Source organism: Chiroxiphia lanceolata, chromosome 4 (genome assembly GCF_009829145.1).
Source record: "Chiroxiphia lanceolata isolate bChiLan1 chromosome 4, bChiLan1.pri, whole genome shotgun sequence".
Lineage (NCBI taxonomy): Eukaryota > Metazoa > Chordata > Aves > Passeriformes > Pipridae > Chiroxiphia > Chiroxiphia lanceolata.
The window spans coordinates 8,179,770-8,206,188 of NC_045640.1; the positions used below are offsets into that span (position 1 = coordinate 8,179,770).

General features: G+C 39.3%; 1 protein-coding gene across 7 annotated transcripts in view; it reads right to left on the minus strand.

Annotated features, from left to right (window-relative positions):
• Nucleotides 1–262: 262 nt before the first annotated feature.
• The window catches only part of FAM53A (family with sequence similarity 53 member A), a 70,772-nt gene continuing 44,615 nt past the window's right edge, over nt 263–26,419 (minus strand). For all 7 annotated transcript variants that reach the window (XM_032685773.1, XM_032685768.1, XM_032685769.1 and 4 more), the window contains one exon: nt 263–1,460. In XM_032685773.1, the coding sequence (XP_032541664.1) occupies nt 1,134–1,460 (327 nt within the window). In that variant the 3' untranslated portion in view covers nt 263–1,133. The remainder of the gene's footprint in view (nt 1,461–26,419) is intronic.

Below are 26,419 nucleotides of genomic sequence, written 5' to 3' on the forward strand. Positions count from 1 at the left end.
CAAAATAAGTATGTGTTGCAATAGTCTGCAATGAATGCAGTATTACACTTGAAATTATTCCAGTGTATGTAATCACTGAGACGCTTTTGGGATCCAGCATGAGTTGTTCCCCATCTCTCCAGACAAACCTGATGTCACTTTTGTTTCAGACGACCAGAAATCTGCCCTTCCACTCCACCCAATCCTACACGTAAGAACCACATCACAGAATCTGCCACAGACCACACATTTTCCACTAGTAAAAGTCATAAGCAGACACAAGTGCAAAGCAAAATGTCATTTTATTTAATTCAAGGACTATTTTCCTTCTAGTATTGCTGAAGGGATCACCTCCTGGGGAATTGATCATTACAAAGTCCCTGTCTAAAAGTTCAAGTGCTCTTGTTGTACATTCTTTTGAACCACAGAAAACATAATGACCAAGTAGGTGGGTAGCTACTTGCAAGTTTTAGCCCACCTAAATTAGCATTGCTTCAGGCTAGAAAACAATTCAAGTAGTAAAATAATGGAAAATGTTAACCTTTAAGGTCACTACCATATTTTGATCAAAAAGTCCCGAATGTATGAAAAAAACACTTGTACATGTTATGAAGTTGTTTTTTATCCAGACACTGTCAAAGATGGCAGTCAAGTATTTTGGACCAGTTGTCAACCAGATATTTAAGAGTTCTATCTGAAGGTTTATTACCAATTTCATTATGCAATTCACTTTTCACATTAAGCTCTTTAACAAAAGCAACATAGACCCGCACCAGAATCACTGTAGACAGATTTAGTTTTATAGAATGCCCTTCTGAAAATTCGTTTCAAAATAGAGATGCTTTTTCTCCAGAACTGTAAAAGCCATAAAAATGCAAAATATCTGTTAGGAAATTTTTAATCAAAATTATTCCTTAATGTTCAAAATAACATTTAACCTCCTACTTTTTTACTTTGTTGTCATCCACGTATTGACCAATAGACTAAACAGGTAACAATGGTTCACGTTTTTTCCCCCACCTGAAACATTTCTTCTAACACAGCCCAAGACAGGCAATACAGAGATTCAGGGACATGGATTATGCATGGCAAAGGTAATCCTCTATCACTTTAATTTAGAACAATTCTGATTCTAGTACACAACTTGGGAGTTCTCAGTTGTTTTCAATCTGCTCTAGGTCCAGGTCCCCACAGTCTAGAGGAAAGATTCCTTCTTCGGTGCTCTCACAATCACTCGTGTCCTCGTCGCTTTCACACACTGCGTCTGCTTTCTTATAATCCCTTGTTTTGAAGCCACCTTGGCATGACCCGTGATGCCTGACTTCATCCAGCTGCTGTTCTTTCATCGGGCTGGAGCCAGGGGTGATGATGTTCATAAGATCATTTGAGTCACATGGCGATGACACAATTGTCTTCATTTGTGTGTCATCATCATCATCTTCATAGTCAAGGGAGCAAAGACTTTTGGAATTTTTTAAAGTCTGCAATAAAAAAAAAAAAAGAAAAAAGAGAAGCAATGAATATATTAACCACGACTGTACAGGAGGAGAAAATAAATTCCTTAAATTCCTGAATGGTTTGAGAGTATGTACTCAAGAGTGTCATGTGTTCAAAGTAATCCTAGAAAGGAGAGGCATGAAGAAAAAGGAAGAATAGTATTAACTTACTACAGTCTGGTTTTGCACAGATATTTTGCCCATGTAGTTTCCCATTTGTGAGAAAAACAGTCCCTTTTTTTATGCAGAAATATCCAAAAACCTAACTTTGGCCAACTACCATGAGGAAGTGCTCACACCCAACCAGTCTGCTGTATTAGGTTTCTGGCAAATCCAGAGCAGAGCATTTGGTAACATCAGCATTTAGGTCAGACAGCTGCACTGCAGCCTGGTCAACAATTAATTTCTCATGCAGACAATGAGCCCTTAGGCATCACCTCAGCCAGAGTCGGCAAAGCAACTGGCACATTTGGGTAAACTCTAAACAGAAGGAACCCAAGCTTCTACTGGGAACATCTTGCTCCAGAGTCAGCTTAGCTTGTCTTTTCAGTTGGGTACTGTCTGAACAAGAGCTCAGGAACTGGAGCAATTCTTTTTAAATTCAAAGTATATTAAAAACCAGAGGGGCACTCACCTTTATTTAGACAAAGGAAAGAAGAAAAGAAACCCCCAGTAAGTGTGCTACCTCTGCCCCACAGATAAAAGAATAAAATGCTTAAGTTCCTTATGTAACTCTAAGGGAACTTTGACTAGAATCCAGAAGCAGCATTTAAGAACCAACAGAAATATACAGACAGCAGAACTTAGATTTTAACAAGTGGGAAACTTCTAAACTCTGCCTCATACAAGCACACAGTGAGAGGAAGGTGAAACAGCCAGGGGTGTTTCAGAGGTGGTGTGAGACAGGAGAATAACATTATACTAATTTTCAGTATCTTACTGGTTAAGTGACTCCAGTCTCACACACAGCAGTCATTTTATTGCAAGTAGATCCGCAGGGAAAAAGACCAACTTTCACACCCATTTCCAGCTTCCTCCCCCAATTTGTCATTTCTTAAGTATTTTATATTTGTTTATTTGAAGCAGGGAACATTGCAACATTCCTCATATGCTGTATTCCAGATGCTCTTCCAGAGCACTGAGTAATGTTCCCACTTCACCATAACACATCAGCACCCACTTAAGCATCTTACCAGTATCTCTGGGTACTTTTTAAACAAATCTTAACAAATTCAGAAGACATTTGATTTAATCAGCCTTGCTTGTATACAACTGCATAAAAGAGAAAACCTCACTATGGTGAAGTTTTGGTATAATATACATTCCTGTTTTCAAAACACTTCTTTATATCTCATTTATCGCTTATTCAAATATAAACATTTAAGAACATTTGAGTTTCTTTCTATGACTAAGAGGTATGAATTTCTCTCATAAAGCAAAACAGTATATTTTTAAAGTAAAAAATGTCACAGTATATTTTAATTCTAAGTCTATCTCATTGCTTTTAAAAAGAACACATCCTGTTGTGTATCTCCATACAGGGGACAATATTTTCAGTTCTTTAAATCTTATAGCAGGCACTGGGAAGGAAAGGGGCCAAATAAAGAAAAGCTTTGAAAGTTCTGCTTTCAATGTTTGAGAAAGGAATTCCCGAGTCCCCCTTCAAAATATCTTTTATTCAATTTACTGCTAGAAATTAATCCAACCACACAGCTGTCTTTCTAGAAGGTTTGTGTACATAAATGGAAAATTGCCTGTTAGCTGTACTGTGCTGAAACCACTTGAATGGGAACTTTTAGCCGGTTTCAACACAACAGCAAGTGCATTCAACTGGTTCTTTGTTCACCCACTTGTCACAACCTCACCAAACTAAAAATAGGTGGATTTATTATCTCGCAGCACAATCCCGCTCCTTTCACAAAGCAAAAGGTAGAAATTGCAATGCATTCAGGGCCTCTGAACTGCAGCTTTCCATGTTACACTGGTACAGTACCACACCTTCCAAGCACAATTGTGCTCAGTGGGGAGCCTGCGAGTACTTGCTCAATGGTCCTCATTTTATAAAGGATGCTGGACTGGCAAGACAAAAGAGTCCACAGTTGGCAATGGATAGAACTCAATCAGCTAAAAGTATTCTTTTGTGTGACGGAAAAAAGAAAAAAAAAAAAAGAACCTCAGAGTTTTAAAAGAAGTGAGGCGATAAAATGTCTGAATATTAAGAAAAAACCCCAACTTTGTACCAAAAACAATGGTGGGGAAGGAAATAAAAGAAATCTCTCTAGACCCTTGCCATACAAAGCAAACAAGAAAGGCCCAGAGCAGCCTGAAAGGAAGCTAATGTCTGTACTCTTTACTAAACCTTCACTTCAGAAACCCGTAATACATCACTTTCCAAATATAAGAAGCAATATAAAGGTTGTTTTTGTTTTACTAACAAAACTAGAGCATTTGCTACAGTAGTCAAAGGGAAAAAAAATAAGACAGTTATGTGCATGAAAACCTAGTGCGTAATGGGAGCAGCAGTTCTCATGCTTCTCCCCCATATCCCCATCATACTCCAAGTTCACCCCTCGGGTTTGAGTGGGGGTGGAAGATACAGCTGCTCTCAGGAGGTGCAGCTGCAGCAGCTGCACACAGTGAGGAGCAGAGGAAGCCTGAAACCACCAGAAGCCCTGAGCCCATCCTACTGATTCTCAGCACCAGTTATCACGACAGGATGGGCTACACCCTCAAGTCACAGGTTTAAGGAAGAGAGGGAGTTCATCAAACTGATTAGACTCGTTATCTGGCTTGCCTTCTGTCCCATCCTGAGACTTTTGCCTGTGATGGCACAACACAAGAGATGTTGCTTTAAGATACACTGGCACACAGGATTTCTTCACTGTTAAAAGTCTCTCTGCCAGGAACATGAAAAGATGTGGGTGGTGCAATGGCCCTCATGACTGGGAGATCCTGGAATTTCCTGGAGTATCAGTATCCAATTCAAGAGTAAAACAAAATGGCAGAGCCCAAGCATGGAGCAATATGTGGCTTTTTTTGTTGCTTCCCTGTACCCAGCCAGTCGGAGATGGAGCAAGTCAGATGGGCTGCACTTCTCCCTTCAAGGGCTTCATGGTCCTTACTTCACTTCCTTGACTTACATTTCCTACAGATTAGTCAGACTGGCTCAAAACCAAATGCCTTTACTGATGGTAACTCACTTAAGCTTCAGACCAGCAGCACCACAAACAGCACGACACGTTCACGATTCAGGCACTAACCTGCCCGCAAAGAGGTCACAGTTAAGCCTCAGCAACAACAAAGTCCAACCAGGGTATAAATTCATCATTTGAGGAGGCTTCATTGAATGAAACTAAGAGGGAGGTTTAAGGGAGGACTCCAAATTATAAGAACTGTCACAAAAGACTGGTGCTAAGCAACTCACGGCTGCGTTGAGAACTGCCCTTGAACAAGTCATCCCCTGACATCACATCTGACCACAAAGAGATGTGAAGAGTCCCTCCCTGTAAACTGAATTTTCACTTCATGTATCTAATTACTGACATTAATATCTTAACCTGTGACAACTCAAGCTGGAGATATGTACAGTGTTTACTGTAAATTATTAGAAATGTCAGCTAGTTGTATAGATTAAAAAATATCCCATCACAGTCCCTAATCCCAGAATCTTCTACTATGCAGGAAGTGAGAAATAGTAATAAAAATGCTGTGTTGATGTAACAAACTATTAATCTTTCTGTAGAGTAAATCTCTTGACATTTGACTCTGACTTTTCTGTCTTGAATTGCACTGAGCATTTTGTGAACACTTCAGTGTTCCCAGATAACCTTCGCTTTCAAGACACTTGCAGTTGAGAAGAAATACTGCTTCATGGGTACAAAGGGGTGCTGACAAGAGGAAAACAATATAGTATTCTCCATAATGTTATATGCTTGAGTCTTACTAATGCCCTAAAAGTTAAAAATCAAAGGTTAAGTGGGAAAGAATTTCTCCCTGTTCAAGTGAGAAATTAAAGGTGTAGGAATACATTAAGGTTTTTTTTTTTAATTCAAGTGCCTAAGAAAATACTTCAGGTCAAAAACCATTGCAGATTTTTAAGCTATGCATTTGAAGTAAATCAAAAGAAAAGTAATTATTTTTCTTGCACTGAGTTTGAAAAGTACTGAACAAAACCATTTCTATTTATGTATTATGTAGAAACACAATCAAATCCCTAGAAAAACCTTACTGAGCAAAATTGAATCTCTGATCAAAATCATTTGGGAACCAAACGTGGTGTTCACTTTTTGTCGCTCTGCAGTTATCCCTCGTTTTCCTGGAAATTTGAAATGTACTTCTATACATTAAAAATGCAATGTTATTTCACCATCTATAGCTAGAAAGAAGAAAAGATACAGAATACCAGATATGAATGAGAGAGAGCAAACAACCTCCAGCATTCTGCCACGTAATTAGACACTGAACTACAAGAACCATTCCTTCCCCCAGAGAAAGAATTACTGCTGCAGTTCCTCTAGTCAAATAAGGTAAATCCTGTTTGGAATGCCAAAGACCCAGTTAAAAATCAATACAGGCTGACACACAGCAATATGGCTACAACTTGAAATGAAAGTTGTTCAGTGCTTCGTCTCTGCTGTATCTTCAAAGATTATTTTAATTTTTTAGATGTAGGTGCCCAGGAAGGGAAGGAAACTGCCATCAACTCATTTCACATCAGATGCTAAACAACATCATGATGTAACAGACTTTAATCTCCCACTAGCCAGACTGTTCTAGATTTAAGCATGCAAGTTTTCTGGCGTAGTCTACCATGAAAGTTGATCTATTTATTGGCCTAGATATTTATGCTTATATTCTAAATTCTGCCACAGTATCCTTACAAGTTTTGTTTATAAGCTGCAAGAACCTGTGATTTAATTTGGCTTTTTATTTAGTGCTATTAGTTGAAAAAATACTATGACAATGAAATAAAAGTATTTAAGTGAAATGCTGGATTTGTCTAATTATACTCAGATATGCAAGTTTACAAGGCTGCTCATTGTATGAATAACAGAGAAACTACCAGAATAGTTAAAGTCTGTAAGTGAGAAAACCAAAATGCACAAAGACTTGGGGGGATTTGGGGTCCAGTTCTCTGACTGAGCACCACTGCAGTCCACACATGGTCACCTGCACTGGTCAGGAGATTTCAGGAGTTCATGCACTGAAGTCTCCAGACCTGTAAAGCAGCCTACTCATTTAGCTAGGAAACTTCTAGGACCCAGCTAACATCGTTGCTATCGCATCAAATTCCAAACAGCCATGTGCAAAGTCAGAGGCAGATCCCAAATATATCAGGAATTACAACCACCATGGATTAAGTTCAACTGGAATGCCTGTTTCCTCCTTGCCCCAAACTCAGACATAAAACTTATACGTGGTAGGCACTCCACATATGATATTAAATTACCCAAGCTAAATATCTTTTCCTTTCAGTGGTTTTTGCAAAGATCATCTAAAGAACTGAGAACATACTCAGCCCCTCAGAACTATCAGCTCACCTCTTCATGTGCTTGCAGTGCACATGTACTCAATGAAGTTCCAATATCAAGTAAAATAAACTAAGGAATTTAAGCAGATTAAAGAAAAGTTTGTCAGTCTAAAAGTGTTGGAACTGAAATTAAGCAGCCAAACCACTACTGACATTTTGCATTTATTCCTTTGTAAATTAAATTTTGATAGGGGCAGTTTAGTGTGGGGAAACTCAGGTGCTGGGGTTTAGCAGTTTCTAAAATCCAGGACCATTCATCACAGGGGTTAACTTTTGTTTGCTTTTAAAGATAAATTGGAAGCTGAGTTAATACAGTACTTAATGTAATGCAGTCAACAATATGATTCAACACCAACACTAACATGAAGAGGGTGAACATATATAGCAATTTTCTCCTTTTATAAAATCCAGGCCAACATTAAACTGCATTTTAAAAAGTTTACAATATGGAATTTTAATTAAGATGATGGTCTCTCAGATTTTCTAATTCAGTGGATTTGTGAACTGCAACCTTTTACCTTCCCTGTCTGAGCAAGTATAAATCATGCAAGCTTTTATTGTAAGAATGTGGAATTACACTCTGCAAACATCAGGCCTACCTATTTCACCTGCATGTAATTAAGCAGAAAAAAGTTTCAGCTATTCTTAGTACCAAGTCCAGCACAAACACCTACAGATGCTATGAATTATGCCATTAACTAAAACAGAGGAGACTCACAGAGTGGACTTAACTCTCCTGAAGGGGCTCCCAATCAATACAGTGTCAAAGTGGAACACAGTGACAGTGCTTTGTTCAGCTGCATAATAACAGTGTAAGACTTGGGCCAGGGAGAAGGAAGATTAAGCCAAACAAGACAATTACTAGATAAGAGCAGCAGTGTTCATCTCAAACGCACTGATGCATTAAACCAGAGCTTTCCACAAGAAAGGACCACAGAAAAAAAGACTCAAAAGGGCACTGAAAGAACAAGAAGAGTAGTCTGGGACATGGTTCTTGCTCTGTTCTTGCTTCACCAGCAGCTGTAGTCTGGGGTCTCTGCAGCACCAAAGAAATTTCTCTGCCTTAAGGGAAACAAACTGTCTTTGCATACCTTTGTCTAGATATTTTCCTACTCCCTACTAGACCCTGTGCACATCTCCAATATGGATAGTGAATTTATTCACTTTATGGACAGACTGAAGGGTTGGACAATGTGGAATTGGGCCTCTACTGTGCTTGAGCTGCACAAGCTCAAGAGGCTTCAGTCTGGCAAACCCAATCAGCCCACAGCACTAATGAGCAATGGTGTGATGAACAAACAGCTGCACCATTTGTGTGCATACAGGGATGACAAACACATCTGGTTTTGTAGTAGAAGGACACAGAGGGAAACAATGTAAGCACATGCTTTCTCCCAGCAAAAGCAATTCATGTTTTGCCAGAGTTGTTCCCTCTTTTCCGACTCAAGAACTATTACCTTTCCTTTCAGAAAAGGAACACAGGCTCTGGAAGCAAGAAACAACTCAAAATGCATATTACCCTCTTAGTAATATGACAAAATTATTTTTTAAAGACTTAATTTAAATCATACCTAATTCATACAGATGAATGACATATGTAGTTTTCTGCATTTTAAACTGGGAAATAAGAAAGCACGCATGCATCGTTAGCATGAGCTACACACACATCCCTGCACAAAAACATATACTCAAAAGGAGCAGTGCAAGAAAACTGCTTAACAAGACTATGACTGCTTGCAGTACTTGCAGTACCATCTCCCAGTGTTTAGCATTCAGGATCCAAAAACAAAGACCACCCTGGGTAGTCAAAGCCTTCTGATGTATTATTCTTCTGACAGAGGAATTAACAATCAGCTCTGAAATAACAAACAAAGAAGTTACCTCCAACCCCAGGAGTTTTACTAGGTTTCTCGATTTCTAACTAGATACATTTAAACAAGAGGAGAAAAAGCTGTAGCTGTGTTTCCACAAAACTCCCAATAATCAGTGACATTTCAAAGTTTGCTTTAACATGCCAAACTCTGTTCTCAAGTAACAGGGTTTAAGTTGACTGATTATGCACCAGAGTAACACAGGACAGGATTTGACCCTTATGGCTTCAAAACATGACCATATTGGCTTAATTTCCTGCCATTTATGTGTCATCTATTTTTATAGAGAACTTCTATTCCTGAGCAGTTTAGCCAAGGTCTCATTCCTTCATGACTTTGCTATGAGCTGCAAACAATTACTTTCATAACTGAATCACATATGCACAGACTGTTAGAATACATCCATGTAACCAACTTCTCTTAAAATTCTTGCATGTTTGTTTTTTTTATCCTCAAGTCCAATATGTATTAAGTTGATATGATGGGTCAAATTTAGGAGAAATTAGAGAAGTAAACTCCAAATCCTGATTCTAAGGCTGCCCTCATTAGTTACTGACAGATGTCAGCCTCACCTATATTATTGGGTTATGCTGGAACTCCATCATAACTAGCATTTTAAGGGATTCTATAATTGGGCCATAAAGTTCACTTCTGCCAGGGAAGGGGGATGGGAGAGAAAGGGAAACAACCTCATCAGCTTGGGAACAGTTCCCCCCTTCTTCAGACCAATTTTCCACTACAGAAATGCTTGTCCAAAACAAAGCCTTAAGATCTTGTTATACAAGTGCACACAGACACGCACGGATTGTACACACCACACAGACAAAACACAAGTGCTGTTACGGATCTTTTGCTCAACTCAATGCAAACCCCAGAATTTAACAGTAAATTCTTCCAGGAGCATTTAATTCAAACTGTAGGTGGACCCTTGCCACTAATCATTTCCAGGGACAAGTTGCACAACACATTCGTTTAGAAAGAACAGAATCAGTTTTGGAGACTGAGGGTGTACAGTGCATTTTTCTAGCTTGGTACTTGATTTTGGACCATTTTGAACATTTCTGAAACGATGGGGCTCCGGAGATGTTCCTGACATCAAGGGGCAAGACTGCTGCATATTTTTAATACCAAGTCAACTTGTGCTAAAATTTCTGTTTGATAAATACAATTCAGAAAAGTTGGTTTATTGGATCAAACACCAAAGCTGACAATGTGTCAGCAGTTGATGCTCAGTATGTTTTTTTAAAAAAGTCAGGAAACCATATATGTGGTCCTTTATCCTTCAGTTGCACATTGCACCAAATCAGAAGAGAAGTATACACAAGTCGTGTGTAAGACAGTCAACCTTCAAATGCCTAAAACACAAAGAGATAACACTAAAACTGAGTTCAACTTCTCACTGGAGGGCCTTGGTTTTCATCTATTTTATAATAAAATCAGAGTTTGCCCAAAGAAGTTGAATATACAGCTTTTTAAACTTTGCAATTATTACGTATACTTTGTTTTAAACTCTGATTTGTTTATGCTACCCCAGCTTGCAAGCCTCCTAGCATACCATCAGAGCCTTTTGAGTTTTAGTCACATGGTTACTGCAATAATGAAAACTGAAATCTGGAAACTCATCAGAAGTCTCATTTATTCAAAATTCCAGTTCTGGTAATACCTAAGTTTTATTGCAAAGCACGTGTCATTGTCAGCATATAAAGAATTGAGTACTTCCAAGTATAGGAACAGATGAGATATTTGATTATCTGCAGCTCACTTTAGCACTGAACCATGCCCTCCCAGATCACTTACCTCCTTATTAACTGGACTCAAATAAAAGTTGCATCTAACAGCAACTTAAAAAAAACCCCAACAACAAACCAAAATGAAGACAAATTTCTCTTCAGTTTGTATATACTTGAAAAAGCATGTAAACAAGTCAATATTTCCCATTCTAATGGAAGAATTGACATCACTAAGTGACGTAGAGAAATTCCAATCAGTTCATTTTCACAGGCTTAGACATATATTCTGCCTTTATCACACTTATGCACCAGTATATACATGCAGCAGGAACTGATGTATGCAATGCAAGACTAACAAAAGACAAAGTGACAGTTAAACTTAGGACTTTTCAAAGTGGTTTTTTAATAAACCTCTCTGCAGAGAAAAGCCTCTAGTGAATCAGTTTGGTTTGGATCTCTTTTAGAAAATGATGCATCAAGTCAGAAAGTGACCGTCAAAAAGCAAGGGAACTTTCACAACAGACAATATTCAGAGTATGGAAGACCAAAGTCTAGTTTCAGAGTTAAGAGTCGCTGCATTCAGGTACCATAAAAATGTCTTCATCTATTAATTTTATTAGCATGTTATTACAATAATAGCAAATATTTAAAGCACACTCTCCCAAAATTACCCTGAGTTAAATTCAAAGAGGTATAACTCATTTTTCTAATATATTTTAAAAGATTACATTGGGATTTCCTTTTTTGCCAAGAAATCTGGAAAAAGTTCCCATATCAATGATGAAACACTACTCAACACTTCTGCTAGCCACCATCTCTTACAATTTAGAGCAAGGGAAAAAAATAACTTAATCCCCTGCCACCTGCCAAAACCCAGATGGTAAAACCTGAGAAAAGTGCTCTCACCTTTCTTTAAACCCTCTGGTGCAGCTTAGGCACGTTAACTGTAAGTACCCTATATATAACACTGAACCATAGCTCTTAACTCAATATTGTATTGTATTGCAAACAACATCACCAATAATTTTAGCATAATCCAATTTTCTGACAGGATAAGTAATAATTAAAATAGAAAATATCCACAGCTGGCTGAAAACTGGCTTGTGAGTCCATAGATGGCCCCTTTCTTTTCTCATAATGTCAAATGCAGCTGGTCTGGTACTCATTAGCTCTTTCAGCAATGAATACTTATTGTACATACAGGAACTTGCCAGAAAGGAAAAGCAACTCTGCAGCAGATATTAAGCTACCTCCTCCTCTTTATTAGCACATTGCTTACAGAAAAGTACAGCAGACATACAAAGCCAACTCCAGGTATGGCAAAGGAACAGCGCTGAACAGCTCTGGAAAGCTCCGGGTATCTGCAAGACATTTGTTACAGAATCCATTTACAAAAGAGGGGGGGAAACCTCCATCCCTAATGAGATTTCTTTTCCTTCACTCTCCTCAAGGCTTACACTGCCTCGCTGTCAGAGCACAGGGAACCTCCAAGCACAAGGGCTCACTTCATTAAATGCCCTTTCGGGCCTGATTTCACATTGTGCTCCGCTCTGCCGACGCAAAGAAAGCAAAACGCCAGATGCTCCCTGCGCCTGCCACCTCAGCAGTGTTCCATTCACCAGCCCAAAAAACTTCCAGGCATCCATTCAAAACCAAGCACCCCCAGCCTGGTCTGTCCTGTCACAGGACAAAGTGCTGGCTTGTCTTCAGCTCACTTTTGATGCTTGCCCATCATCTCCCAGCCCGGCCTACTCCTACCTCCTTTCCTTCTTCCCAAGCCTGCTGGAATTTGAACTTTAAATGGATGCCCTCCATGGCAACAATAGATAAAAAAGGAGCCTTTGATTGTTCATGCGTTGCAGGAAAGAAAGGAGGAGATTCATCCTGGCTGCGACCTAGCAGGAACTCATCAAGCACGGCTCCCCTTCCATTGCAGTGGGATGCCTTTGCCTGTGGCTACTCATTCAACCTCCCTGCATCTATGTTTCCATTCAAAGAGGATGAATTCTTCAGGTTTCCCCTGTTAAGGAATTAAATGTTGATCCTATGAATGAAGGGCAACACCAAGCTTGGAAAGCTGCCAAAAGGGTTCCGTAACACTCAGCAGTTTGGAGTTAATTCAATACTTATTGATACCTAGCAGGATTTATAGCTGCATTATTTATAAGGGGGGGGGGGAATCACAGAGCCATATTTAGACCCTAGTAATAAATTATTTTTAGCACCATCTGTTTTTCTAGTTTATTCCCTTGCTTAGGCAAGAGCATACTTTTACCCAGTTCCCTCTTCTTTGCCCATTTAAAAGAATGCACAGAGCCTAAACTGAAGCACAAGATTAGGATCACACAGAATATTTATTGTGCAGCAATCCTCCTAATCACGTTCTGGAAATCAAACCTGCTGACTAAGGACAGTCTTGGGCTGATGTAACACTATATGTTGTCTTCACAGAACTGAGCAGATTTTTTTAACACGAGGGGCAATGGGCTTCACACAAAGGAGGTTACTATCTGGAAAGAAACAAGTGATCATTAACTGCATGAAGCCATCTGAAAAGTGTTCGCACTCCTGGCAGTGCTTTTCTGGGCCATAGTTGCCAAGTTTCACCCTCATTAAACCCATAGATATTTTGTCACCAGTACATTCTGCCAGGCCAGGCTGCTGTTAAGAGGGGGAGACGCAAATCATAAGCAGCTGCTGCAGGCACCTTGCCTCAGAGATGAGGAGTTTCAAGCTCCAGCTGCCACCCACTCAAAAGCTCCCCCAAACCTCAAATTACCTCTTCAAGCTTACATTAATATTCTGCTTTTAGCATGTGACACAACACTGGTGGCCTCTGCAGCGCGACAAGAGGGACTGAGTGAAGGGGTTGCCAATTCCTTGAACTCCAAGGGAAGCAAGGCTTTGGATACTTGCATGCTGATTAAGTTCTCAGAAACACACTTGATAGCAGCAATATATTCATCTTATCCTCCTGGCTCGCTGAAGTTTCCTTTTTACCGAAAATAGTAGCACAAATAATCAAAAGCTTTACTGTTAACTGTGTCAGATTAAGAAATTTTACTTTGAGCAAGGCAGGAAACTCATCCAAAATATGAGCTTGTGGAGTTCTTACTCGTTGCAAAGGGCAGCAGCAATAACGGTTGCAAACTGGTTTACTAGACCTTGCAGCACAAGTCAAGCATTCCTGGGAAGTAGACTGCATGCAGCAAAAAAAACAAAATAAATCCCAGCATGTAGCACATAGGTCAAAATTAAATTCTACAAATACACAACAGACAAACATACAGCCATTAGAACGGGTTCTAACAGAGTCCTGAGGGCTCTGAAACTTTCAAGCAATCTATATTATTGATTAATGTAACATTCATTTGGCACTGGCATTATGCAACAATAATTTCAGACTGTGAAGGAAATACAACAGTGATGCCCATCCAACAGCCCTCAGGATGTTTCCTTCCAGCTCACCACTTCTTTTGGTGGAGGAAACAGGGAACAGCACTTCTAACAGCAAGTACAACAAACTGCCAGGTAGATGGAAGGGCTCCTTGGCAGCGTGGTACAGAGCCAGGCCATTCCCAGGATCAGAGCCAGGATGCTCAAAGTCTGCTCCTGGTGAGAACCATCTCCACACACCCCAGCAGTAACCACTGAGCCCCATCTGCCAAAAGCTCAGGACCTGCTCCCAACTGATGTGCCGAGTGGTCTGTCCCTCTCAAGGGAAAAAAAAAAAAAAGCTCCAAACCTGTGCTGCTTTGACAGGACACCTTTCAAAGGACAATCTTGACTCAACTGAGAGTTCAATAAAATCTGTTCAAAGGAGAGAATCAGTCTGCAGTACTTTCAGTGGCCACATAAAGCACATGGACAAAAGCCAACATATACAGTAACTGTCGCAATAAATTTAGGAGTTACTGCCAAGTATGTTTAAGAGTAAAAACTAAGCTTACAACTTGTACTTCAATTCCCTAAGGCTGTTGCATAACCTGAAAATACATTACAACATGAGAACAAAATAATACTGGTGATTAACCAGGAACATAATCACAGGATCTGGAAGTCTTCAAAAATGTGGTTTGTTGTAAGCCTTGTACCAAAGCATCCAACTTTCCTGTAGGCAAGGATCTCACTTGTCTGCATGCAGTATCAGTCTTGCACATAGCCATGCACTTTTATGCAGATTTGGAAGGTGTAACCTACCTGACTCCTTTTGTAAAGCTGCCACCTTATTAGCTAGCACATATGCATATTTACTATGATTATGCATTAAGACAGGACTATGGGGACAGATGAATTACAGTCTCAGAAAACAATTGACTGGAGAAGATGGCAAAAAGAGCCAGGATAAGGCTTGCCCATCCACCCTTCTCTTACACACCAGATGGCCATGAAAAAACAACAGTTATCTGTCCTTAAAAATCAGTGATCACAAAGAAAGGACTTTGTGATTAACTCTCAAGTCCGTACCCATTTGAGATGGCTGGGTGCCAGTGAAAGGAACTGTGGCAAGTCAGAAGAGTCTGTACAAGCTCCATTTATATCCTAATCCTTTCAGAGATCTCTCTCCTCCAGCCCAGTGTCTGAAAGGGGTCTAAGCAATTGTGATCCACAACTTCAACACTGAAACCTTCTCAGTCAGTATTCTAACATAGCAAGCCTGTGTTAAAAGTGATCTACAGCTGGTTCTAACTGTATCAAATCATATATTGGCAAAAATCAGGAACCACTAGGAGATTTGCAATTTATCCTACTTAAGTAGCTAATAATCCATAAGTGAAGTCTGAGTTTATCCTGAACCTCCAATTTTAAAATTAATGCTCCAAAAGCATCGAGGTGGTTTGAACAAAGAATGTGACTTTAAAAGAAAAGGGTCATACAACAGAAGTATTTGTTTAACCTCAATAAGGTTGTTACCACTGCTTAGCACTTCGAACAGTATTACTTCAGTCCTCATGATGATCATTATTCAGACACATTTCCATGGCAAGGCCTCCAATCCCCAGAAGCAGAGCACAGGGAACAAGGTACAGAAAACCCTTTACATAAATATATATATACATTGTATATGTGCTCTTCAAGCAGCCACAAACAAATCCCTGTCTCCTGATGCTAGTTAGAATAAACACAGTGATACTAGCCTACAAGAACACTTACATTAACTTACTCAGTGTTGACTCCTGTGATTTGGAGTGGTATCACCCGTGCTCCTAACAGAAGGATTTTATTATGACATGCACAGATTTCCTTGACCATTTCCAACAGTTCACCATTTTCTACAACTGCTATATTTTCACAAGCACATGCTGGCTTATGTCCACTACAAATGTCTGGAGGCCATTTGAGTAAGTCTGTATTATACTTTACTCAAGCTAAAAGTGAGAATGCAAGTATTTACTTGACAAGATTAAGAAGTGGGTGCATACTTCAGGTACTGCGAGTATGCATTCACAAAAGGATTCCTCCTACCTTCATTAAACAGTGAAGAACAACATACTAGACTTAAATGTATCCTAAAGTTTAATCAAATTGGTTTTGTAGCGGACTGTATCAATGTGAGAAGCAACAAAAACATTACCCTTGACATTCATGTGCCCTGTTGACTTGAAGAGTTCATTTTTACCTTAAAACTGAATTCTTTCTGCTGTCCACTCTTCCAGGGGAAGGACACCTCCTGCAGAGCTCAACCACCACAGAAAAGAGGTAAGGTAACCTGAATTTAGAACAAGTTTTTTTCCACGAGATAAGGTACCAACCAGACAGTTTGGATCTCAATTAAGAATGTAATAGCTGCTCAAAAGATGGGAATCAATTAAGTTCTTTCCAGTATATTGAAGCCACTTAAGATCATTTATCACTACTAAGGACCTAGGCTTTCTACAGTTGAAGTAGCTTAGACTCAGTACCAGAGAGGAGAGAAAATTCTTACTTCTTCATATAGTTATTTGAACTTTCTAGGAGGTTATGTCCTCTCCCTAGGAGAAGGAACAACAGGAGGAATTCAGTTATTTTAGAACATGAATAGCAGAAAATAGTATTTTTCAACATAGAGCATATATATTCTTTAGTTACAAATATGAGGTGAGTCTGGAAATTAAACACTTTACTGCAAAGTTAAGTATTTCTGTTCATATTACATTATTACATTCCTACTCACCTGACCAAGTACTTCAATTTAACAAGCTTAAGAGCCATTTACCAGCCCAACTGCACACTTGCATGCCCTGAGAACACACCTTACTGTGCCAACTATGAGAGTTATACAAAATTTGTAAAAGCAAGTTTTTTGCTCTGGGACATGCAATTTTAACAAGGCTTGGAAATTCAACTTAAAGGAATTTTTGGTTCTATAGTAATGCATGCTCAAGTTACAAGGGCTACCTGATCCAAATAACATTAAATGTTAAACACAATGGCCACTGTGCATGGAGCACTTGAGGAGGATACCATCACCTGGTAACACTGAAGTCCGTATTTTGATTCGGGTAAGTATCCTTAAAACAAGTATGATGAATAACATTCTCAAAAAAAAACCCTGCAAGGCAAGCTATTATGCAAAAGTAAACAATTTAAAAGCTGAAAAGAGAGAAGGGGAAAACCAACACACTATGTTTACATTTTAAGGACTTAGAGCACACCAGGAATCCCGGCCTCTGGATCAGTTTTATTATTGTGCACTAACGAAGAATTTCACAGAGGCTCTGTGTTGACTGTGCTTCAAGCACATCTGATTTCTGCCACTCTAAGCACACACTACAGCAGTTAAAGTAACCTTGAAGCTCTACAAAATAGGACATGACAGTTAAGCCACAAGCACCTGTCACATGCGTTTTAAGATCCTATTTAAGATCTTTCATGCTACTTGTACATCACAACACTACTTCATATCACTTATTTTAACCTACAATTGCAGTCTAAATACCCTTATAACATTTATATTTTAAAAAGGACAAGTTATAACACTAGCTGAAATAAGGTTGCCCAGCATTAGCTGAAGTTCAGAAAATTTTTACTCCTACTCAGCAATTTATACCACAGTATTCTTGTCTGAATGCTGCAAAGACCACCAAGTTCTCCTGCTCCTTACTGTTAATGTTCATTAGTCTAGAAGGCAGGCAAAGCACACACTGATCAACATAAAACAGAACTGAAAGCTGAGAGTTAAAATATAACTAGACAAAGAAAAAAGCCTCACACAGTATCAACAGCCTGGCCTAACAACACCTGGAATCTGCAAAACTCCATCACAGAAGGACAGTACCTTTGCAGGGCTTAAATTGCTCAACCCCTGGCCTTAAAGGCTCCGTTAAATCCTGCATTTATAAAACCTGTAAGTGTAATTGGTGGCCCAAGCAATCATAAATGGAATTTCTGAGTTGTGACAAACTTGTCTACCTCTTGCATGAGAAAAGGGACCACATGGGCTATGTGACTTCTAGTTTTACTATTCAGGCTAGGCTGAGGGAAGGGAGTTTCTTTAGCAGGAGGACAGAATTGTGGTATTGCAGCCTCTTGCTACATGCCTCTCTCCTGGGTAAGGACAAGGTGGAAGGAGAAGAGGCTCAAGAACCACACAGGCACCAGTGACCCCAGTGAAGCACTAGTGCATCCAGAAGGGACACACTGAGCCAGGTTCTGATGCAACTTGAGTGTCTACCCAAATGTGAAATCTACCATTCCTCATGCCCCTTACACTGATGTGTACAGCATGTTCTTTTCCTACTGCACTGAAGCATTATGTCCTCTCAAAAAGGAAATAAAAGCTACCTCATTTTACACTTATATATAGTTATATAAAAAAAAATTCTGCATGTAAAATTTCAACACTTTGATATTTCTGATCAAGGCAGACTGTATAGTGATGCCAGTGATCCTGGAATGCTAGGCTACTGAAAATGCAAATACTGAAAGTTAAACATGAGGTCCCTCTTTTTGCAAACCCCAAGATGCCAAAACATCCCCCTTCTACCTTTTTAGAGGAAAACAGAATTAAAGGCTTGCACTTACAGAGAAAGAACTGGAAAGTGGCACTAAGAGAAAAGTGCCTGCATTTAGCTGTTCTACGATAGTCACTCTCCTTCAAAGCCCACACCCTTCTCACTTGATAACTGTGCTACATAGACAAGCCTCAACTCACTCATACATACTTGGGGGCCTTGCTACAACTTATCCACTCAAAATAACAAGTTGTCAAACCAGCAGTCTGATGGGGGGGGAAATAAAATTCTTAAATTCCAAGCTTCCTTTGGCAATAACTGCAAAACAATTCATGTCAAAGAATGTTTGTGCTGTTTTCAAATTAAAACCAGAGAGTGTTTCCCTACTACAGGAGAAACACGTTTGACAATCTAAAGATATCCTTTGTCAAATCATCCTGTATACCTTGCATTAATTAAGCAGAATTCAATTAAACACAAATTCAGTTCAGACGAGTTCACTGGCTTTCATGCAGCTGGTAGCAATGCTCCAAGGTTGAACAAAGAAATTTATTCAAACAGCTGCAAAAAAGTTAAATCCTCTCTCCTATCCCAGTTTCCAAAGCATTCTGCATTTTTGCTTCCCCTGTGATCCTTCTTTATAATGCCCAGAAGACAGGATTTTTGGACCAAAAAAAAATAAACTGCCAAGATTAGCTCCAAAATGTTTTAGTTACACTTAAAATAGTTGTTGAAATTATGTTTTAGTTTACACCAGATTATCATTTTTTGTATCATTTGAGCACTTGAGTGCTTAGTCACTTGGTTGAAGTTTACAAGGTTGCCACATAAATAATGGAGTTATCAGCACACAGAACCCCTGCACTGGCTGCTCAGTACACAGTGAGAGCAAGCAGAACAGTTCCACTTAAGAACTGAGGATACATTTGCTGTTTTCTCAAAGCTATATGAAGACAGTTAAAAAAAAATGAAACTACTATTAAGCAAACATTTAGATCAATGGAACAGTCATTTCACAGAGCTCTGAATGAACCAAGTTCATTTTTTTAATTACTGCAAGTTCAAGACTCCTACGAAAGGCTAAATAGGTGGATAAAGTGTGTCATATCAGTATTGCAACTTAAAAACAAACAAACAAACAATAAATGGAAAGCCACCAGGGCTTCTACTTCACACAGGGTGCTGCAGCTGAGACAAGCTCTTCACATTTTTGCAGTTTTACTGTTAAAAAGCCAAAGTACCAGTTTAGCCATTACAGGTTTATCAAAAACACACTGTCAGCAAGACACATGCTTTGACAGCAAAATTAAGTTTAACACAGAGAGACCTATCTGTTACTTATCCTGTTGATGACTTGTACTAGAAATTGTATTTCATCTCTGACTACCTTCTACTGCACTTCAGAGTTAAGAACTCCTGTTCAGGAGCTGCATTTTGTTCTCCATCACTTCATTATTACAACAGACCTAATCTCCAAGGTACCACCTTATTTGCTAGCTAATGCTAATATTTACTTGAACTATTTAATTGCATATTTAAACCAGACAGGTGATGCCTGATCAAAGTATTTTCCTTAAAGTCAGATACACAACACTGCAGATGTGTTCACATGGCAAAGGAATCTCAAAAATCTATGGTGGGATCCCCAACACTGGGAACAGTGTAGAGAAGCTATAACCATGACAACAGTGAGTCACCAAGAAAAAGAGACTTCGACATCTCCTGGTATCAAAACAACAAGTCTTAACTTCATCCTGTGTTGCCCAAATACAAACAGTATTTTTCACTCCAAACTGACACTTTCAATCTTGATCACTGAAGAGCAAATTTGAAACCAGCTCCTTCTGCTACACGTACATAAAAATGACTCAGATTAGAGAATTATTCAAGAACTAAGAAAACCAAAGACTCCAAAACCTAAAGAAAAGCATGTTAAAATAATTATTTCTTTTGGTCTCTGCTTGTACAGAAAGGTAGACAACTCTGAACATCTAGATATGAAGAAACTAGCAAGACCTGAAAGAACTTTAGTCTCATTTACTCCTCATTTTCTTTAAACAGGCTTTCCTGAAAGTGGTCATATTAATTTCTGCCATAGACAACTTTTTTCATTTAACAAAAAATTCTTTAATCCTTTGCTTCAAAATGCACTGCAAAAAACTCGTTCATCTCATCAATGAATCCCGGTAAATTCCCACATGGATTCCAGAAACACTCAACATCCAAAGCAATGGACTGCCCATCAGCACTGGGTGTCCTTCCTGCTGTTCTCTCCCTTCCACAATAACGTCCCCAGATTGGAGAGGCTTCTTGACACTGTCGATTCCCAGATAACTCTTCTAAAACAGGAAAGATTCCTCTTGCTTTTTGCAAACTTAAATCATTCCCATTTCAAAATGGAAATTCCCCTCTACACATATACACAAGTCTTCACCCTTGTAATTTTCACAACAAAAGCTCATTTCATCTCAGGATTGCAGCTGCATTTGCTATAAGCCAATTTTATTCCTTTACCCAAAATCCCCAGTAGTCATCATACTAAAGTATTCTTATGGATACAAGTTTGAAGCAAGTTATTTTCTCTAATATGTATATATACCACACTGAATTCACAAAGTCTTTCTGAACATCAGAAACCCCACAAAAGATGAGTTTTCTGCACTAATCCAGCTTAAAACTGGTACCTCCTTATCTTCTTCCTGTGTGTACTGATCTCACAGGAAGTTTCTTGGGTGGAGACTTGAGAAAATTTTAAAGATCCTCTGAACTGTATCTGAATTACTAGTTTGGTTCTCTTTCACATGCCCATTTTTACTGTCCAAAGAAACAGACCTAAACCAGACTATAGTTCCAGAGAAAAACCTCAGCCCTGGCACACCTTCATCCCCTTAGAGCCGGAGAGTTCACACACCCTACTCAGCACAGCAATTAATTGCAACTCCTAACACACTCTACTTACCCTTATTGACATAATCAAACCAAGTTAAAAGACTTTCCCATAACTGAGATAGGCAAGGCAGCTGAGCGACCAGACTCCAAGGGGGCCAATAACAGCAGTATGACACAACTAGTCTTGGAAGTTACACCTTATCCCAAAAGGAAAAGGGTTAGTTATTTAAAACCACACTATGACACAGTGACTTGGCATAAAAAGTCAAGATATAGTCTGCATTACAAGCCCTCATAGCAACGAACTTGCACTGCCTACAAAAAATAAACTGAGCGCTGAACCTCAAGTGCTCACTCCATTAAAGAATGCAGAAAAACAAGTCCAGAAGAGAATAATTGTTTCTTAAATAGTCTCCTGAACATCCACCCAGTGATCATCGTAATCAAACATTTTCTAAGAACTATATCTCTTCTAGTTTCATGTACTTAACAGCACTGGTGTGTCTACCTCAAGTGTGGCACACAAACCTGATCCCAACTCTGATGCTATCTACTTCCAGCCACACCATCATTTTTGAGTTCTGCCAGACTCAGTGCACCAATATTGAGACCCTCATATAGAGAAGAGACCTAATCAATACAAAACAACTGCACAAAGATGGAGCTGGCCATCTACAGGCAATGCATCTGAGAACTGGTGAGAAAAGGAGGGGAAAATATGCCCAAAAGTGTACATGATATTAACACACTTCACTAGTTGAGGCTGAGTGACATGAGCCACGTAAGGGAAGGCTGGAATATTCATGAACTTGATTGAAATGATATCATGGGCACATTTATAGAAAAGCACAAGGTCACACTATCAAACTGCATCACGAGGAACTCATCAGTTGGAAGGGTCAGAGCAGGACAAGAAAAACAAGTGACTGCAGTCACCAACACAATACAGCCGTAAAAGGAGAGAATAAAAGCAAAGAGAAAAAAAAATGTAGTGTATTAAGAAAAGAGTTGGAGGTAGGAAAGGTTCAGCTGGTTTATTTAGTATAGGGAAAAGGACAGTCAGCAATACCTTTCTCTAAACGTGAACACTGTAGAGAGGTCAACTGGAAGGAAGAGCTAAAGAACCAGCTCCAGATAACACACAATTTGGACAAGTGATATAATCAGCATGAATAAGTTTAAGAAATGGTTGGTTTATGTCAGAAAACTGCCGTGAAGAATAAGGTTGGGAATGAATAATAAAATCCAGTTCCAATTAAACCCCACATTAACTGGTGCTCACATATTAATCTTAACAGAAAACAAAAACACATTAACTTCTGCTTTATTCACTTGCCTTCTGCAGTAGGTTGAAGCCTGGGAACCTACATAATCTCTTAACAAGAGACTTCAGCTTGGCTATACATCTGACAGCTATCACTTCTTGGAAATTGATGTTTCTACAGTATTTAAGTCTAACCAAGAAGGCTGAGGAATAGAAACTAGTAGGGTGGGGAGCATTGCACAAGAACAAACTTATCAAAAATCTCAGAACATATTTAAATAGATCACACAAAAATATTTTGACCACAAGCTGGTCAGTGAAGGGTGAAAGCAGCCTTACTCTGTGTACATAAAGCCTTTTCAGATGGAGAAAAAAAAATAAAAATCAAAGTAGGTATGAGTCACATTAAGGAACTGAAATATGACTGATCTGGAATTGACATGTGGAAGGGGAAGGAGCTTTAATGCAGAGGGAGTTAACAGCAGTGCTCATAGTCCACTAACAGTTCCACTGAGGTTTGTTCTTACAGATTAGAGGTTATTACAAATACGACTGTTCGCTGAAAATGCATTTCAACATCCTGCCCCTCCTCTTCATTTCCTTCTCTGTAATCCCTTGGTTTACAGTTTCCAAGCATGAACTTCAAGGATCACGTTATTTCTGCTGTAACCCAAAGGTAAAACTACTAATATGCATTTTAAACTATATTATCATTACAAAACTGGACTTGACCCTCACTCTGAATGAATATAAATCAAATGACCCCCCATAGAAGGAACAATTCAGTCCATTTCACAATAAAGGAAGGACTTCACCACTACAGCAGGAAAAAAAAAAAAACCAAAAACACAACAAAAACACCCCAGTATGACAGCAGCTAAAGCAGTACTGTTTGCAATATCTCCCGTAAGATATCAAAGCAAAAAAAGGTTGTTTTGAGTTTGGTGGGGTTTTTGTTGTTGTTGTTTTGGGGGTTTTTTTTTAGATAAATAGAGAAGAAATTCAAAGTGTCCCAAACCTGTCACTTGTTACACTCTGCAGACAATATGTTGTAGCACTAGTCTGGATCTCTTTCCTATTTAGGTCACAGTTCCTGCTACTCCCACAAGTTACTGCAGGACAGAAAAACACCTCACATTGCCACTATTAGTTGCAATGAACGCAGCAGAATACTGATTTTTGTTTTGTATGACTGGCAGCTGGTTTCATCACTATTTAAAACAAGAGTCTGAACTGAAGTTATTTCACAGGTGCATGAGAAACTCCTAAAGTAGAAGATCCAGCATGTATCAACAGACTCACACCTGAAGAAAAAACCAGCATTTATGCCTAAAAAGACATTTGAAACCAAAGGCCATCTCAAGAACATCAGCTTTACAAATAGCGCTGCTCAGGGAAATAATAATTGGAAGAGACAGGCATTGAGAGCTATTCATAGACCTAGAGCATACACTAAAAAGGTTGCAGAGGACATCCCCTCCTTCCCCCTCCAATGCTGGCATCCCCTCCTGAAGTACAATAGCATGCTTTTTTTAACCCATAGCTTTAAGGCACTAACTTCCAGACTATCAAACTGCTGAGAGTGGTAAAGGAAGAAAAAAAATAGCCCTAAATTCTGCTTGGGAATAGACCTCTTGGGCAGTTTTTACCCTTTTGTCACCATCATCTACCTGCTGACTGTGCCACACACCCTACTTGTGAGACTTGTCTCATGGCTCCCCAGAGGTCTTCATATTTTTCACAATATGTACTAAGACAGAAAAAACCAGAACCATGCTAAGTGGATTACAATTTAACACAGTAACATTAAATTTTCAGAACCACAGTCTGCAGAAACAGACTCACTAGAAAAATACAAGTACAAGCCATAACAAGTGCTGCTTCAGTAAGTGCTGATCCCACTTCAGTAAAGAAGATCCCATTTGAGCCAGTTTGGGTAGTGGAATGGTCCTTTTGTTACAACAGTGGTGACCGGGAGCAAATAGTGGGCAGGGAGATGTTGAGGGAATTCACATGGCAACACAGATGCTGGATATTCTAAGGCCTGGCCCTCAAACATGCCACAGCTACAACTGAGCCATCCAGCAAATGTCAGGGTCACTAGACCCACTGGAACTTTCTGGTAGAAGGCATAGAATATTTCTCACTGCTATAGTGAAAACGGAGCAGGACTTAGCCATGCTCAGCACCAGAAAGGTTTTCTGGACAGTTAATTCTCTACAAGGGAATTTAAACAGGATTTTGACACCAGACCAAAGAACTGGAAAAATCCCCAAACAGAAAGCAGCAAAGCAAGGAGAGCAAAGAGAACTCAGAGCAAAGCCAAAAGGGACTCACAGAACAGTAACATACATCAAATAGAACATGAAGAGTGGCAAGCTGTGTAAACTACTTAATTCTGCACATGTCCTGGTCTCACACAGTAATATAAAAAGAATTACTCCTGCTTCCAACATTCCATTCTGTTGTCCTCCCTCCAAAAGAACGAGAGTTTACAGCAGCAAATAATAGCCCATAACATCCTTATAAAACACAGGCACAGGCAGGCACACACAGACCCAGTAAAATGGGGAAAGAAGCTGGCAACACTTCGGAGGAAAAAAGTTTTTAGACCATGTGGAACTAGTCAGCAGACATCATACCAGCTTGCCAATTCCCAGTGAACACAGACATGCATTTTGTAAGGATGCTTAACTGCCATTTGACTCCCAGTTGAACAGTTCCATACCTCGGGTTTGTACCATGCAAGATTCATCCTGGAAGAAAAAGCCTTATGTGCCGACAGTAAGATTTCCTTTCTCAAGGCCCGTTACTGAAGGAGCTTTTCAAGCTCGAGTACCTTCTTTTTTTTTTTTTAAAAGAACACAGATGGGTAGAAGAGCATCCAAATTCAACAGTAACAGAGACCAGAGGTTCTTCAAACCCTTTGTCAAGCCATCAGAATAACCCCTTCAGGCAACAAAATTCAAGGTAAGAAAAACAGTCATCTGTCTTTGAAAAATAACTAGGTCAAGAAAATGCTCTGCTGTGGTTAGGAAAAAAACCCACAAGGCCACTTCTTAACAAACTTTATGACCTGTACAGCCCTGGTTTGGAACGTAGTTGTCAGTTATGTTTCAACACGGAAAACTAAAATCTGTTCTTGACAGAGAGATCATTTAAGGAGCAAGATTGGAAAAAAATGTTCCCCTCTAATAGTGCTCAGCCTAAAAAGCTATTTCTAACAAATTAAGGACTCCATTAATTAGCAATTAGAGCTATAAGTACCTTTTTATCATAATGAAAGTGGGAATTACACAATATCTGGATTACCCAAGCTCAGATGCATCTGAAATGGAGTCCCAGATGGACAGCAACTCCCAGCCCCCTCTCCCTCTTTTTTTTAAGCTACCTAAGTAATTCACCTTGTTCATGGCAGGAAGAGGCAAAAGCATTAAATTTAAGACTTGCATTATCTCCAGCAACTTAGCAAACTGTAGATTCATCCTCAGGTATTTACACTGACACCACAGGAAAACAAGTCTCAGTTAATTGGGCCTGTTTATTAAAATAGGATTGGAAAATTAAAACTGAGTTCAAATTCAAACCTGCAGGTAAAGGCTGAAGGTACTGGGCCAGGACCATAAGTCTGAGATCACACAACAAGCTTCAGATGTGCACTAGAACTCTCAGGAAAAGCTTTCCTGCTCTAAGATACCTATTTTGAAAGGCCTTCCTTCTCATAAT